Source organism: Suncus etruscus, chromosome 9, assembly GCF_024139225.1.
Source record: "Suncus etruscus isolate mSunEtr1 chromosome 9, mSunEtr1.pri.cur, whole genome shotgun sequence".
In the NCBI taxonomy this organism is placed as follows: Eukaryota; Metazoa; Chordata; class Mammalia; order Eulipotyphla; family Soricidae; genus Suncus; species Suncus etruscus.
Window position 1 is genome coordinate 108,889,734 of NC_064856.1, and position 16,657 is coordinate 108,906,390.

The following is a 16,657-nucleotide window of genomic DNA, read 5'->3' on the forward strand; positions in this document are numbered from 1 at the left end:
CCCCCCCAATACACTAGGTACCCCGGGTGACCCACTGGGTATTAAGAGCCCAGTGCAGCCACCCTGCCTCCCACACCAGGGAACCCCATAGAGTTGGGACCTGGAAGTACTGGCCTGCACTCAGGGGCTGAACTCAGTGTGTGTGCATGGGTGGTTTCTGGAGCAAACCAAGCAAAATGGGGTCTAGGGAAAACAATCATGGCTGTGACCCTTCAGAGACTCTCCCAGCTCTGTTTACTCCTCACCGGGACAGAACAGACACTTGGGCATGTTGCTGGCCAGTGCTAGCGGCTGCCCTGGCCTGGGGTCTTAGAAAGAGAAGGAGCATGGGACCAGAGTGAGAGCACAACAGGGAGGCATTTGTTTTGCATGGGGCTATCCTGGGTTTGATCCCCAGCATCCCATATGATCCCCCAAGCCTGCCAGGATTGGTTTCTGAGCACAGAGCCAGGAGTAACTCCATAGCACCAGTAGGTGTGGCCCAAAAACAAAATCAAAGAAAGAAAAGGGGCATCTTGGGGTCAGAGAGATAGCACAGTGGTAGGGCATTTGCCTTGCATGCAACCAACACAAGATAGACTGTGGTTCAAATCCTGGTGTCCCATATGGTCCCCCAAGCCTGCCTGGAGCAATTTATTTTTTTTGTCCCCCCATTCACAATACAGACCAGGCAAAGGGCCTGGGTTGAGGTGTATATGGGGTGCATTTACTGTACCTCCTCTTTCTATACAGTCAGTGTAAAGAACACAGCCTCTGGTAAGCATTGGGAAGCTGGAGCAATTTCTGAGCAGCAAAAATCAAAAAAAGAAAAGAAAAGAAAGAAAAGAAAGAAAGAAAGAAAGAAAGAAAGAAAGAAAGAAAGAAAGAAAGAAAGAAAGAAAGAAAGAAAGAAAGAAAGAAAGAAAGAAAGAAAGAAAGAAAGAAAGAAAGAAAGAAAGAAAGAAAGAAAGAAAGGAAAAGAAAGGAAAAGAAAAGAAAAGAAAAGAAAAAGGAAAAGGGGCATCTTACCAGAAAGCCAGAAAGGTTACAGGCTTTTACAGAAAACGTGGCTTTTACAGAAAAGAACCAAAGGGAAACTCAGTCCTGCCAACATCCCACGTACTTCCCCTGAGCCCCACCAAGAATGAGGCTGATGCCTGAGCACTGAGCCACGAGTAAGCACTGAGCACAACCAGGTGTGGCCCCCTCATTCCTGAATATAAAGAATGTGAGAAAGAGAAAAACAAAACAAACAAATAAACACAGATGCTCCAAGCCACTCTGGAAATCTACTTTCTTTAGTTTAACGAACAGAAACTGGCATCCCCTAAATCGCATCACATCAAGTCTGTGGTCACCCCTGGATTATTCCAGCGCCCCCTCGTGGCAGTATTAGCTATTCTGGGAAAAATTGAACTAGAATAAATTGAGAAATAAATTCTAATCTGGGGCCAGAGAGCTAGGACAGGGGCTAAGAGGCTTGTCTTGGGGATAGCACAGCAGGGAGGCCCTATGCTTTGCTTTGCACACAGCCAACCTGGGGTCGATCCCTGGCACCCAGAGCCTGCCAGGAGTGATTTCTGAGTGCAGAACCAGGAGTAACCCCACCCCCCAAAAAGAAGCTTGTCTTGCATGTGGCTTTGCATATGGCTGGGAACAAAAACAAAAACACAAAATAAAAGTAAGTAAAGAGGGGCCGGAGAGATAGCACAGACCCTTTGCCTTGCATGCAGAAGGACGGTGGTTCGAATCCCGGCATCCCATACGGTCCCCTGAGTCTATTGGGGGCGATTTCTGAGCGTAGAACCAGGAGTAATCCCTGAGTGCTCTTGGGTGTGACCCAAAAACCAAAAAAAAAAAAAAAAAAAAAAGTAAAGACTGGCTTGTGCAAACAAAATACTTGGCTGTTTCATGACTTGTACTTAATGATCAGCAATTATATATATATAGTTTTTGTTTTTGTTTTTGGGTCACACCCCGCAGCGCTCTACGCTCAGAAATCGCTCCTGGCAGGCTCAGGGGACCATATGGGATACTGGGATTTGAACCAATGACCTTCTGCATGAAAGGCAAACGCCTTACCTCTATGCTATCTCTCCAGCCCCCAGCAATTATATATATATATATATATATATATATATATATATATATATATATATATATATATTTATTTATTTATTTATTTATTTTTGGTTTTTGGGCCACACCCGGTCACGCTCAGGGGTTACTCCTAGCTATGAGCTCAGAAGTCGCTCCTGGCTTGGGGGACCATATGGGATGCCGGGGGATTGAACCGCGGTCCGTCTCCTAGGCTAGCGCAGGTAAGGCAGGCACCTTACCTCCAGCGCCACCGCCCGGCCCAGCAATTATATTTTTATAATTTCTTTTTTTTTTTTTTTTGGTTGTGGGCCACACCCAGCAGCGCTCAGGAGTTACTCCTGACTCTATGCTCAGAAATAGCTCCTGGCAGGCACGAGGGACCATATGGGACGCCAGGATCCAAATCAACCACCTTAGGTCCTGGATTGGCTGCTTGCAAGGCCAACACTGCTGTGCTATCTCTCCGGCCCATTATTTCTTACTTTTTCTTTCTTATTATCAATTTTTTTCTTATTTTTTATCTTTCCTCTGGCTTTTATTCCAGAACAAGAAGAATTCTGTTTATTTCCCCTTTGTGATTAAAAAAGATGTATGGGGAGGCAAGGTCATATCAAAAAGATTGAACAGGGGCTGGGAGATAGTACAGAGGGGAGGACATTTACCTTGCATTTAGTGACTCAGGTTTGATCCCCAGTTTCTCATAGCTCCTCCATCCATCTCTCAGCACTACCATGCCTGATTCCTAAGTGCAGAGCTAGGAGTAACCCCAGAGCACAGCTGGGTGTGGTCCAAACTCCACACCCGGGAGTTTGGAAGAAGCTGAGCTTCTTTCTTTGTTGTTGTTGTTGTTATTGGTGTTTAGGCCACACCTGGCAGTGAAGGGGCTATTCCAGTCCTGTGTTCAGGAGCGCCCTCTGGAGGTCTCAGGGATCATCAGTTGCGTGCAGACAAACACCTTAACCCTTGACCATTCCTCCACCCAAATCCGTTCTTCCCCTGCTTAGTAAACTCGTTTTTATTTATTTTTGTTTTTCTTTGGGGCCATACCTGATGATGCTGGGGGAATGCATGGTCACTTCTGGATCTGCACTCAGGAATTACTCTCTGGGGAACCTAGCCTGGGTGGGTCTCATGCATGACAAGCGCCCTACCTGCTGCACTAACAGTCTGGCCCTTAAACTCCTGCTTTTATATTTTTGCTTTGTTTTGTTTGGGGGCCACACTCAGTGATGCTCAGGACTTATTCCTGGCTCTGTATTCAGGAGTCACTCCTAGCAGGCTTAAGGGAACATATAGGGTACCAGGTCAGCTGCATGCAAGGCAAGTTCCCTACCCACTGTACTATTGCTCCAGCCTTAAACTCGTGTTTTTTGTTTGTTTGTTTGTTTGGGGACCACATAGGGGGTTACTCCTGGCTCTGTGCTTAGACTCCTGGCAGGCTTAGGAGACCATATGGGATGCCAGAGATCAAACCCAGGTTGGCAGCATGCAAAGCAAATGCCCTATCTGCTATGCTATCACTTCAGCCCCAACTGGTTTGTTATTGCTGTTATTCTGTACATGTGATGCAGGAAATCAAACTTGGTCAATATTACTATTTTTAAACATTAAAATAGTATTGAAATTTGATTCATTCACTGAATCAGACATGGATATACTGGAAGGTACCAGCTCCAGCTCACCCTTCTTTTTTAGGGGGGCCTATACTTGGCGATACTCAGGGATGACTCCTAGCTTGGTGTGGGGGACTCTGAGATGCCAGGGATGGCACTCAGGGCTCCTCCTGTATAGAAGCATGTGCCCCAGACCTTTGAGCATCATCTGGGACCCACCCCACTCTACTTAGGGGTTTCATGGACTCATCCCAGACAAGCCAGCAAACAGGAAATAACCCCCATGTGGCCATTAGATTCCTGTTCTCATTGTTCCCAACTGGGCCACCATGAATCTGTCATCAGTGCTCACGTGTGCATATCTGTGTCTCTTTCCGGGACATGGGGGGCCAGGCTGCTTCCTGGCCCCTCCCCCATTTCTGGGCATTTCCTATTGCTGTTGTTGGTCCCTGTAGTTTCTGGACAGGAGTTAGGCTCAGTGAACTGTCTTCCCCTGGGTGTGCTGGTGTCAAGTCTCCTGCCCTCAGGTGCCCACAACCTGCTAATTCTGACACCCCTCACACAACACGCACTTTCATAATGGAAATGGCAACTAAGGTCACAGGAGGGGAGGGAGTAAGAGAGAGAGAGGTCTGCTATGGCGGGGGAGGGGGGACGGCAGAAGGAAAACTAGGGGACACTGGTGGTGGAAAATGTGCCCTGGTGAAGAGATGGATGTTGAATATTGTATAATTGAATCCCAATCATGAACAACTTTGAATCTCATGGTGATTCAATTACAAATTTTATTAAAAACAAAACAAAAGGAGCTGGAACTATAGTACAGCAAGTAGGGTGTTTTGCCTTGAAAGTGGGCAACCTGGGTTCAATCCCTGGCATCCCATATGGTCCCCCATGCCTGCCAGGAGCTATTTCTGAGCAGAAAGCCAGGAGTAACTCCTGAGCACCGCCGGGTGTGGCCCAAAAACCATAAAAAAAAAAAAAAAAAAAAAAAAGAGCAACCATTAAAAAAATAATAACAAGAACAACAATAATAATAATCAGCAGGTCTGGGGCACACGCCGGGCTCCTTCAGAGCTAGCTGCTCCAGGTCCTCCTCTTCCTTCTGTTCTGCTTTGACCACCAGACTTCCCAGTCCTGGACTCCAGCACTTGGTATAAGAACCAAACCCGGGCAAAGGCAAACAAGGGACAACAAATATGTATGGACCCCGCCACTGTCCCGATTTTTTTGTTTTGTTTTGTTTTGTTTTTTGGGTCACACCTGGAGGTACTCAGGGGTTCCTCCTGGCTCTGCGCTCAGAAATCGCTCCAGGCAGATTCGAGGGGCCATATGGGATGCCAGGAATCGAACCATGGTCCGTCCTGGGTTGGTGCATGCAAGGCAAACGCTCTACAGCTGTGCTATCTCCCCGGCCCCCTGTCCCGATCAATTTTGTGATTGATCCATTGAGAACTGATCCTGTCGATAGATCAACCCCTTAAGGGCAGGACCAGTCTTCTTGTGGCCATGTCCCGTTAGGGGCCAGGACATCTCGGTGTGGCAGGCTCCTAGCTAGCTGGGACATATTCGCCCTGGAAAGAAGCATCACCCACCCACGCAGGGGAAGGAGAGGTCCTGGGACCGGGACCGACGGGTTTGGGGTGCAGCCGAGGCTTCAAAAGGGGCCTGGATCATTGAGGCCTTGCATGCACAAGGTCGGTGGTTCGAATCCCGGCATCCCATATGGTTCCCCGAGCCTGCCAAGAGCGATTTCTGAGCGTAGAGCCAGGAGGAACCCCTGGGGGCTGCCGAGTGTGACCCCCCAACTCTCCCCCAAAAAGGGGGGGGGGGCCTGCATCAAGCTTCCGAGGCTCCGAGCCCTGCAGTGGGCCCAGTAAAGAGCTTGTCCACACCCTCAGGGGCCTTGAGGCCCAGCGCCCTGAGTCACACCGCCTACGCCTCGCCACGCCAGGCAGCCCAGCTAGACCCCAAGAGCACCCGCCGCCAATTCCTGGGGTCCGGGGGGCGCGCAGGTCCCCGCTCAGGGTCAAACCCGAGCTCGGGGCCCGCTGCAGGGACCTGGACCAAGCGCCCGCCGTCCGCGCTGCGATCAAGTGACAGGGAGGCGGGGCTTAGGCAGGGATTAACCAATAGGACTGTGGGACTGGAAGTATCTCGACCAATAGAACGTGCCGTCAGTGGGATCTTGAGCCAATAGGAATGGAGAGGAGGCGGTTCTCTAAAGTAGCTCGACCAATAGAACGTGTTGTCAAGGCGCGCAAGAGCCAATAGAAATAAAGAGAGGGCGTTCCTAGCAAGTAGCTCGACCAATAGAACGTGCCTTCCGCGGGCGCGCGAGCCAATCGGGACGGAGAGGGGGCGGTCCGGGACTCGGAAGTAGCGGCGGCCGGCAGGGGGCTGCCGGGACCATGGGGCTCCTGACCATTTTGAAGAAGATGAAGCAGAAGGAGCGGGAGCTGCGACTGCTTATGCTGTATCCTCGCGCCGCAGCCGGGGGGCCCTGGGGTGCGGGCCCCGTGGGTGGGGGGTCCCCTCCGAGCGGCCGATGTCGGGCGCCCCCTACTGGGCGCGATCGGCAACACCAACTGCCCCGCAGGCGTCACTCACGTGGGGCCGCCGATGGGCTGGACCCTGCCTGGCCGGGCCTGGTGGGCTGGGGTGGGAAAGGATTCTGTGGGGCTTGGGGGTCGGGGGGGGCTCCTGGGCATCGCGGCCTAAGCTCATCAGCTGGGGATAGGAGGAGACTTGGGGTGCCCCCAGCTCTGATCCTGCCTCTGATCTCCCCGAGGCCGCTGGGCCCCCCCCAAACTCGCGATCTCGGGGGGACCCGATCGTTCCCCCCTCGCAAGGTCAGAATCCGGAGGAGCAACTGACAGTGATGCAACTGACAGCAGGCCCAGCCAGCCTCGGGGTGGGGGGGGGGTCCCCGCTAACCCCTTCCCTCCTCCTGGCCATGTACCTGTCATTTTAGGGAGCCTGCGATTCCCAAAAACCTCACCTTCTTCTTCTCCTTCCCCCTGGGCACAGTTAACGCAGAGGTGAAAGTCATAGCAGTGTGCGTGCTTTAAAAATAGCTCAGAATTTTCAGTATTGAATAGATGCTGAGCTTAAGGTATTCTGTTCTGTTCTCAGGGGAAAATAAAAGAAATATATATATATACACACACACACACACACACACACACACACACTCCAGACTTGATGGTTGCTGTCAGGTACTGGATGGGAGGAGGATTTAAAGCTAAATTGGGGGCACTTGAGTGATCTAGGTGAGGCCCTAGGAAGCTGCTTTGGGGGGAGCAAAGGCCTAGAAGGAAGGAGAGAGGCAGTTGAAGGGGGCTAGTGGCTTTCTGCAGACCCTTTTGTCCTTGGTGGTCCCTTCTGGTGGCTGTGGGTCCCCACCAGTTTCTCCTTCCCATCATCAGGCAAACGGGTGATGGGGCCCGAGACCCCCGGACTAAATGATGACATGCAGCCTGGCTGTGACAGGCTGGGAGAGGGGGATGACAGGCAGCCTCCTTCCTTGTGGAAGGAAAGAGAAGGGGTTGTTGGAACAAACAAATGCATTTGTCTGCAGTTCAACAGTAAAGGGTTTGGAATGTTCTAAAAACAGCAAAATAGGGTTGTTGCTCCCAGACACTTGGTTCTTTGTTTGAGGTGGAGAGAGGGTTCCGTACCAGGCTCTGCTCAGGGATCACTTCTGGCAGTGCTGGGGCTGAGGGACCGTGTGCCATGCCAGGCGTGGGACTGGGTTCCGGCATGTGCAAGGCAAGTGCCTTTCCCTCTGTACTGTCCCTCCAGCCAGGGCCCTTAGATCTTGTTCTCTTTGCCAAGAATGTTCTTGCCTTAGTCCTGCAGAAAGTTGGCTCCTTGGGGTTCAGGTCTCAGCTAAAGACTTTGCCTACCACCAACAGCCTCTGGTGGCATTTCTCATGTGCCCCAAGATTGATCTGTGCAAAGGGAGATTTTTTTTCCTTTGGTGGTTCCCACACGGCGCCAGAGGTGGGGCCTAGTGTTGGGATTCAGTTGCCATCAAGGGGAAGAAGAGATGTCAAGACACTGATACTGGGGCCGGAGATATGGCAGAGCAGTAGGGCATTTGCCTTGCATGTGGCCAACCCAGGACGGACCTGGGCTCGATTCCTGGCATCCCAAATGGTCTCCTAGACCTACCAGGAGTGATTTCTGAGGCAGGAGTGACCCCTGAGAGCTGTCAGGTGTGGCCCCAAAACCCAAAACAAAATAAACAAAAAAGACATTGATACTCTCACGGTTCTCTTGGGCCAGGCCCATGTCCAACGAATCTTGGTTATTTGGGGACAAAATGGTGACTCCTCTGAGGAAGGACTGGACAAAGCTGTCCCCTCCATGCACGACCACCCAGGGCTTCCTCCTTGACCTGGTGCTCACCAGTGGTCTGGACAATGCCGGCAAAACCACCATCCTCAAGAAGTTTAACGGGGAAGATATTGACACCATCTCCCCGACTCTGGGCTTCAACATCAAGACTCTAGAGCACCGTGGGTGAGCGGAACAGGGTGGTCCGGAAGGGACAGTGGGCAGAGCCAGGCTGATCCTCACCACGCATTCCCCCCTCCCCTGTGCCCCCATTTTTTATTTGTTTTTGTTTGGAGACCAAAGCCTGTGTTGCTCGAGGGTTCCTCCTGGCTCTGCACTCAGGAATTATTCCTGATGGTGCTTGGGGGTGAGGGACCCTGTGGGATGCCAGGGATCCAACCTGGACTTGCTGTGTGCAAGTCAAGTGCCCTCCCCACTGTTGCTATCACTGCAACCCTTTTCTCTTTTTTTTTAATTTTTTTTGAGGGGTCACATCTGTCTCTACACTCAGAAATCGCTCCTGGCGGGCTCAGGGGACCATATGGGATGCCGGGATTCAAACCACTGACCTTCTGCATGCAAGGCAAACGCCTTACCTCCGTGCTATCTCTCCGGCCTCTTGCAACCCTTTTCTTAAAAAAGAAGTTTCTTTAAATTGAATCACCATGAGATATAATAGTCAGAGAGTTGTTTATGATTAAATTTTAGTCTTCCACTGTCCCAACACCCATTCCTTTACCAGTTTTTGTGTCCTGTTACCCATGTTCCCATTTTCCCTCTGCCTCCCTCCCTCACATTACTGCCTCTATGCTAGATACTTTTCTCCTCTATCTTTTTTTCTTTTAGACACTGTGGTTTGCACTATTATTAATGAAGGGTATCATGCATATCCCTTTTCCTCCTTTCATTTCCAACTATCATGGTCAGAGTGGTCCCTTTTTTTGTTTGTTTGTTTTTTTGGGTCACACCCGGCGGTGCTCAGGGGTTACTCCTGGCTATCTGCTCAGAAATAGCTCCTGGCAGGCACGGGGGACCATATGGGACCCCGGGATTCGAACCAACCACCTTTGGTCCTGGATCGGCTGCTTGCAAGGCAAACGCTGCAGTGCTATCTCTCCGGGCCCAGAGTGGTCCCTTTTCTGCTCTAACTGTACCCCTTCCACCTTTGTGACAAATGTCCCACATTGGGATCAAAGAGATAGCATGGAGATAAGGCGTTTGCCTTTCATGCAGAAGATCATTGGTTCGAATCCCAGCATCCCATATGGTCCGCCGAGCCTGCCAGGAGTGATTTCTGAGCACGGAGCCAGGAGTAACCCGAGTGCTGCCGGGTGTGACCCAAAAACCAAAACCAAAACAAAACAAAACAAATGTCCTACATTGGACCTGTTCTCTTGGCCCTAATTTCAGTTGTCTCTGGATATTATTCTCTATTTTTGTTTGTTTGTTTTTGGGTCGATCCCAGTGGCACTTAGGGTTACTCCTGACTGCTCAGAAATCACTCCCAGCAGGCTCAGGATCTATGAGAAGCCAGGGATCAAGCCTGGGTCAGCTATGTGCAAGGCAAACCTAGGGGTCTCAAACTCGAGGCCCATGAGTTGTTGTGGCCCTCCGTACAACATTTTGTGGCCCGAGGCTGGCCTTCAAATATCGCAGTATTCATGTTTATTCGCTTACCGAATTAAAAAATCGCATATTTGAAGGCCGGCCACAGGCCACAAGATGTTGTACGGAGGGCCGCAACAACTCGAAGGCCTCGAGTTTGAGACTTGCTGTGTTATCGCTCTGGCCCCCGTATTAATTATTTTTTAACTATCCCACGATCATTGTATGTGTGTTCTGCTCCCTCTGCCTCGATTTCCCTCAGCATGATACTCTCCATCTCCATCCCCATAGAAGCAAATGATCCAATTTCATTCTTCCTAATGGCTGTGGCGGAGTCTTTCGTGTGGCATGGAGGTTCCAGTGTTCCGTGGGCCACTCACTGTTTTTGGTTTCCCTACCTCTTGGCCAGATTCAAGCTGAATATCTGGGACGTGGGGGGCCAGAAGTCGCTGCGGTCGTACTGGCGGAACTACTTCGAGAGCACGGACGGCCTCATCTGGGTGGTGGACAGCGCCGACCGCCAGCGCATGGAGGACTGTCAGCGGGAGCTGCAGAGCCTGTTGGTGGAGGAGGTGGGCGGGGTGGGGAGTGGCCCCGGGGTCCATCGGGGACACCTGCTTTGAGTGACAGCACATGGTCTGGTTTGCCCCTGGACCCTCACCCTCGGGAGGCAACCAAGAGGGCCACCGCCTTGCAGGCTTGTCATCAAAGACCAAGACCCACCCTTATGTGGGACCCAAGACCTTGTGACCTCACTGCTCTGTCTCTGTGAGCCTCCATGCCTGTACCTTGAACCCCACTTTGGGGGTTAGCATTTTTGTTTGTTTTTGAGCCACACTGGCAATGCTTGGCAATTGCTCCTGGCTCTGCACTCAGGAATCACTCCTGGCGGTGCTTTGGGGATCCTCTGGGATGCCCGAGATCGGACTTGGGTCAGCCGCATGTAAGCAAACACCCTTCCTGCTGTGTTATCACTTTGGCCCTGAACCCTGCTTTGGGAAGGTGACTCAGGGCCAGCGTGTGAGGCTTTAGGAAGCAAAGGAGCCTGGTTAGGAGTCAGGTTTCTCTTGCTGTGTGTCCTCAGGCAAGGCACAACCCCTCCACTAAGGCTGGCATTGCCTTAGAATGAATTTATGATTTGTTGGTTGTCTGGGCCATCTGAGGGTCTTTTTTGGAGATGGAGGTGTTTGGGCCACACCTGACAGTGCTCAGGGCTTCCTCCTGGCTCAGGGATCATTCCTGGCAAGGTCACCCTATAGGGTGCCGGAGATGGAACCCGGGTTAGCCCTGTGTAAGCAAACTCTTCCCTCTGTGCTTTCACTCCAACCCTGCACTCTGAACATTTGTGAGAGCAAGAGAGGGAATTCATACGTGTGCAGACACAATGTGGGACCATCTTGGGTGAGACGGAAGACCCCAAGAGAACAAGACCCCCAAACCCATACTCAGAGCAGGACCACAAGGGCCCAGTGGAAGAGCCAGACCAGGCTTTGCCTTCACAGCAAGGCCCTTAATCAGGGCTGGGGCCACCCATCTACGGTGATGGGCTCTGAGCCCTAGAACCAGAGGAACTGGGGGCCTAGTAAGGCATGTTAGGAGCAGGGAAGTTTCAGGGACTCATTAGTGGGGTGGAGACAGGCACCTCCAGTGGGGCCTGGACAACCTCTTCCTTGGTGCCCTGCACCTCCTGTGGAACCAGCTAGAAGCTCAGAGGACTCCAGGCTCATCTCCTGGCTTACAGCGAAGGAAAGCGAAACCTAGAGATGTGTCCTGCTTATCAGGGACTACCCCAACCATGCCCCTCTTCCCCTGCCTCAGCTCCCAGGCTGCCCTTTGACCCCATCTCTCTCCACTCTCACACCCTATTCTCTCCCCAGCGCCTGGCTGGAGCAACTCTCCTCATCTTTGCCAACAAGCAAGACCTGCCGGGAGCACTTTCCTCTGGAGCCATTCAGGAGGTGAGATGAGGCTCTTGTACACTGACTTAAGGGCATCTTTCTTCAGTTTGCTTGTTTTGGGACCACATCAGGCGGTGATCAGGGGTTACCGTTGGCTCTGTGCTTAGAAATTACTCCTGGCAGGCTCGAGGGACCACATGGGATGCAGAGGATCGAACCTGGGTTGGGCACATGCAAGGCAAATGCCCTCCTTGCTGTGCTATGGCCCTGGCCCTTAAAAGGAACCTCTGAGGGCTCTGGAGCAGGGGCCTGCACAGAGCAGTCACACAGGGGAGCCTCTCAGCCTGGAGGGGTTCGGGGGCCAAGGAGGATAGCAGACCTGGGAATGGGCTCAGCCAGGGAAAATGGGTTCAGCCAACTGGAAGGAGGTGGGCCCGTGGCTTGAATTACCTCTATTCCCACACACAGGCTTTGAGGGGTGAAGCTAGTCGCTGAGGTCACGAGCCAGCCAGGAGCCCAGCTAGGAGCCCTTGACTCTGAGCACCAGAACAAGAGCCAGTGGGGTGGGCTGGGAGTCCCACATGGTCCCCCAGTGTCACCAGCAGCGACCCCCAAGCAGAGGAGCCTCTGCACACTGCCGGTTGTGGCCCCGAAACGGGAAGAGAACCAGTCGATGGGACTCTCAGAGATCTGCAGCCTCTGAGCTGTGTGACCTCAGGCAGGTGGCCTAGAGTCTCTGAGCTTTCAGATCCTCCTCAGTAAAGTATCTGATATTGTCCATGACTGGAGAAGGGGAGTCGTGTGGGTATTAAGGGAAGAACCAAGATGCCAGTTGTCATACGCAGGGCCTAGGCCCAACTGTTTCTACTTGGTTCCCGAATGAGGGTGTCGAGCTCAGACAGAGCCCGGAATGCTGGCATCCCCTCCAGGGGCCTCACCTCACCGCCTCTCCCCGCACCACAGGTCCTAGAGCTGGACTCCATCCGCAGCCACCACTGGTGCATCCAGGGCTGCAGCGCCTACACCGGCGAGAACCTGCTGGCCGGCATCGACTGGCTCCTCTCCGACATCTCCAGTCGCATCTTCACTGCTGACTGAGCCGCCAAGCAGAGCCCAGCAGAGCCCCCTCTTCCTCTCCTCTGCCAGCACCATCCCTGGGCCATGGGGGCCTGCCTGGCCAACTAACACTCCAAGCCCACATCGGAACCTGCTGCTGCTACTGCCCTCTGCTCCCCAGCTGTCCCCCAGACACCTGACCTGGCCCATCGGCAGCTGCTGCAGCAGGGGGAGAAGGCTGGGGGAGGGGAGGTTGGTCTCTGCTGCCCCAAGCTGGGGGTCTGACCCTATGCTCCGCTGTGAGAATAAAACTTTCCTTACCCCAGTGACCCAAAGGTTGGTTGAGTCCTTGGCTGTAAGTGATGGCCTGGAACAGTCCGGGGGACAGAAAGGCATAGGGGATATGCAGAAATTACGAGATCACAGGAAAGGGTCAAAATTCAGTTGTTTGCAAGAATCCAGGTGGGCTTCTATTTCGGAGTAGGTTATTTTGTGGGGAGACAGAAGCAGAAGTGCTCAGGGGTTACTCTTGGCTCTGCATTCAGAAATTACTCCTAATGTGTTCAGGGGACCATACGGGATGCCGGGAATCAAACTTGCGTAAGCCTTATGCAAGGCAATAGCCCTACCCACTGTGCGATCACTCTGGCCCCCAGGTGTGGGATTCTTGGAGAAGGAAACATTGAAGTCAGGGTTAGAGGGACAGAACAGCGAGAAGGGCTCTTGCCTTGCACACAGCCATCTGGTCCCTGAGCACCACCAGGAATGATTCCTGAGTGTAAAGGCAGGAGTAACCCCTGAGCATCACCAGGTATGGCCCAAAACACACACACACATACAGGTTTGAATTATGAGGACTGGAGAGATAATACTGTAGGTGGGACATTTGCCTTGCACGCTCCTGACTTGTTCCATCCTCAGACTACATATAGTCCCTGAGCCGTGCCAGGAGTGAGCATTATCAGGGTATGGAAGAAATAACCCTCACACACACACAAGTGAATTCTGGGCAGGGGAAGGTGGCATCAGCATGTTGTATACTGAAGCTTTATCACTGACAATATGGTACATTACAATGTCTAACTTGTTGGGTGAAGGGACCACACCTGGTGGTGCTCAGGGCTTGTTCCTGTGCTAAAGGATCACTTCTGGCTGGCTATGGGGTGCTACTAATCAATCCCAGGTTGGCTTTGTACAAGGCAAATTCCTTATCCACTGTACTAATTCTCTGACCTTAAGATAATATAATTTGGGCCGAAGAGGTAAAGCGTTTGCTTGCATACAAAAGGACAGTGGCTCGAATCCCGGCATCCCATATGGTCCCCCATGCCTGCCAGGAGCAATTTCTGAGCCTAGAGCCAGGAGGAACCCCTGAGCGCTGCCGGGTGTGACCCAAAAACCAAAAAAAAAAAAAAAAAAAAAAGATAACGTTTCTAGGGCTGGAGAGATAGCACTCAGGTAGGGCATTTGCCTTGCATGCAGTGGACCCAGGACTGACAGCATCCCATATGGTCCTCTGAGCCTGCCAGGAGTGTTTTCTGAGTGCAGAGCCAGGAGTAATCCCTGAATGCAGCTGGATGTGGCAAAAACAACAACAAAAAACACCCACAATATTTGTTTTGGGGCCATGCCTGGCAATGCTCAGGGGTTAATTCTGGCTCTATAGTCAAGAATCATTCCTGGGCCTGGAGAGATAGCACAGCAGTGTTTGCCTTGCAAGCAGCCGATCCAGGACCAAAGGTGGTTGGTTCGAATCCCGGTGTCCCATATGGTTCCCCTTGCCTGCCAGGAGCTATTTCTGAGCAGACAGCCAGGAGTAACCCCTGAGCACTACTGCGTGTGGCCCAAAAACAAACAAAAAAAAGAATCATTCCTGGTGATGCTCAGGACCATAAGGGATGTCCAGATCAGGTCAGCCACATTCAAGGCAAGCACCCTCCCTGCTGTTTTATTGCTCCAGCCACCAAAATAACTTTTTTGTTTCTGAGCCACACCCGGTGATGCTCAGGGGTTACTCCTGGCTCTGTGCTCAGAAGTTGCTCCTGGCTTGGGAGACATATGGGAAGTCGGGTGATCAAACCGAAGTCCTTCCAAGGCAAATGCCCTGCCACTGTGCCACTGCTCCAGCCCCAAAATAACATTTTTTAAAAGAAGTAAATTATAGACCCAGGAAGTGGCTCAGGCGCTAGTAGTGGGGCCTTGCATATGTGAGGCGCGTCATATCCTAGCACTGCTCTGACCTTTGGCACCACTGAGCAGATACAAAACTCTGACAATGAGAAAAGAAAGTGGCCCAGGCACTAAGGTGGCTTGTAGCAGAGCCTAGGTGGGTCCTTAGCCCTATATAGGGCCCCAAATCCCAAAATAAAATGGTGGGGTTACTTGGCTATGCTCAGGATTTATTCCTGGTTTGTGCTCAGGAATCAACCCTGGGGTTCGCAAGGAACCCTGTGTTTTACTGTGGATTGAATTCGGGTCTGCCATATTCAAGGTAAGCACTTCTTTTTTGGTTGTTTTATGTTTTGGGGCCACATCCTGCTGCACTCAGGGGGTTATTCCTGGCTCTGTGCTCAGAAATCGCTCCTGGCAGGCTCGGGGGACCATATGGGATGCTAAGGATTGAACGTGGGTCCATGCTGGGTTGGCAGCATGCAAGGCAAATGCCCTACCACTGTGCTATCACTCTGGCCCCAAGAAAAAAATGTTAAGCTTTTTGTTTGAGGAGGTAGATTTGAATTACACCTGACTGTTCTCAGCGTTTACTCCTGGCTCTGTGCTCAGAGATCACCACCTGGTGGTGGCCAGGGGACTAAACCTCTATCAGCCATCAGCAAGGCAAGCACTTTAAATCCATATTTATTTATTTGTTTTGGGGCTGCAGCTGGCTTTGCCGCAGGAATCACTTCTAGTGGTGCTTGGAGAATCCTATGGGATCCTAGGATTGAGTCGGGCTGAACTCTTGCAGGACAAACAGCCTGCCTGCTGTACTGTCTGACTCCACCAACCAATTTTTTAAAGAGAATGGCTAGTGAGAGACAAAAGCGCCAAGTTTCCACACTTCCCCAAGGCCAGCAGGATGCAGAAAGTGCAGTGGCCGAAACCACACCATGCAAAGGCAGGGAGATGGGGAGCCGAAGTGTTCACAGCTTCTCTCTCCTCCCACCTTCGAAGTAGGCTCTAATTCTGCTGAGTGGAACTGGGCGTTGGCACTGGTGATCTGCAGCTTGGGTGCTAAACCAGGCCTGGAATCTAGATAGGTATGGGCGTGGCAAGGTCAGGTCTGCGGGAAAGGAAGGAGGAAGGGGAAGGGTGGGAGATGCTGGGGATGGTGGACCAGGAGCCCCAGAGTCTCAGCCCTACCCCTTGTGCCTTTAAGAACAGGAGCTATGACCATGGGCCCCTTGGGAAGCAGGGGTGCACTGGGCTAGGACACCCAGCCTTGGGCCTTTTTGTTTATTTGGTTTGAGGCCACACCTGGCAGTGCTCAGGGGATCACTCCTGGCAGGGCTGATGGGGCTTAGGGAACCTTATGGGTTGGCAGCGTGCAAGGCAAACGACCTCCTTGCTGTACTGGTACTCCAACACCCATGTTCGTGTCCCTATTGGGCTCAGTCGGGGCAGGAAGGTGTTGCTGGGCAGTTCTCAATGGTCAGACCCCACACAGATGCCAGTTGCCCCGGGAGGATGGACGTTTCTTGGATAGGGATAAGGGACTAAAGACATTTCAAGGGAGGTCAGGCTGAAAACAGTGCTCCAGAAGCTGGGTGGCCAACCTCACTGTCCCTACTGGCCACTACAGGGCATGTGCCTGCATATACTCAGTCCTTCACTAAGAGCAAAAGTCTGAGGAATAAGAAACCCCGTTTGGCACCTCTATTACTGAAGTAGGAGACTAGCAGATTTCCTCCATGAGCTACAGAACTACCTGCAAATGAAGAGAGAGAGTACAGCAGGGAGGGCACTTGCCTTGCACGCAGTTGACCCGGGTTCAACCTCTGGCATCCCATATGTTTCCCAGAGGAACACCAAGGAGTAATTCCTGAAACGCAGAGCCAGGGAGTGACC

General features: G+C 52.1%; 1 protein-coding gene and 1 non-coding gene across 2 annotated transcripts; one reads left to right on the forward strand and one right to left on the reverse strand.

Annotated features, from left to right (window-relative positions):
• Nucleotides 1-640: 640 nt before the first annotated feature.
• On the reverse strand, nt 641-773 carry LOC126019307 (small nucleolar RNA SNORA51). The gene has a single exon (XR_007499035.1). It is a non-coding gene; the product is annotated as a small nucleolar RNA SNORA51 (small nucleolar RNA).
• A 5,291-nt stretch (nt 774-6,064) lies between these two features.
• Nucleotides 6,065-12,921, forward strand: ARL2 (ADP ribosylation factor like GTPase 2). The gene is made up of 5 exons (XM_049780142.1): nt 6,065-6,168; nt 8,109-8,219; nt 10,048-10,210; nt 11,516-11,596; nt 12,500-12,921. Exons 1-5 carry the CDS (start codon nt 6,104-6,106, stop codon nt 12,632-12,634), a joined length of 555 nt encoding a protein of 184 aa, XP_049636099.1. The 5' UTR covers nt 6,065-6,103; the 3' UTR covers nt 12,635-12,921.
• The last annotated feature ends 3,736 nt before the right edge of the window (nt 12,922-16,657 follow it).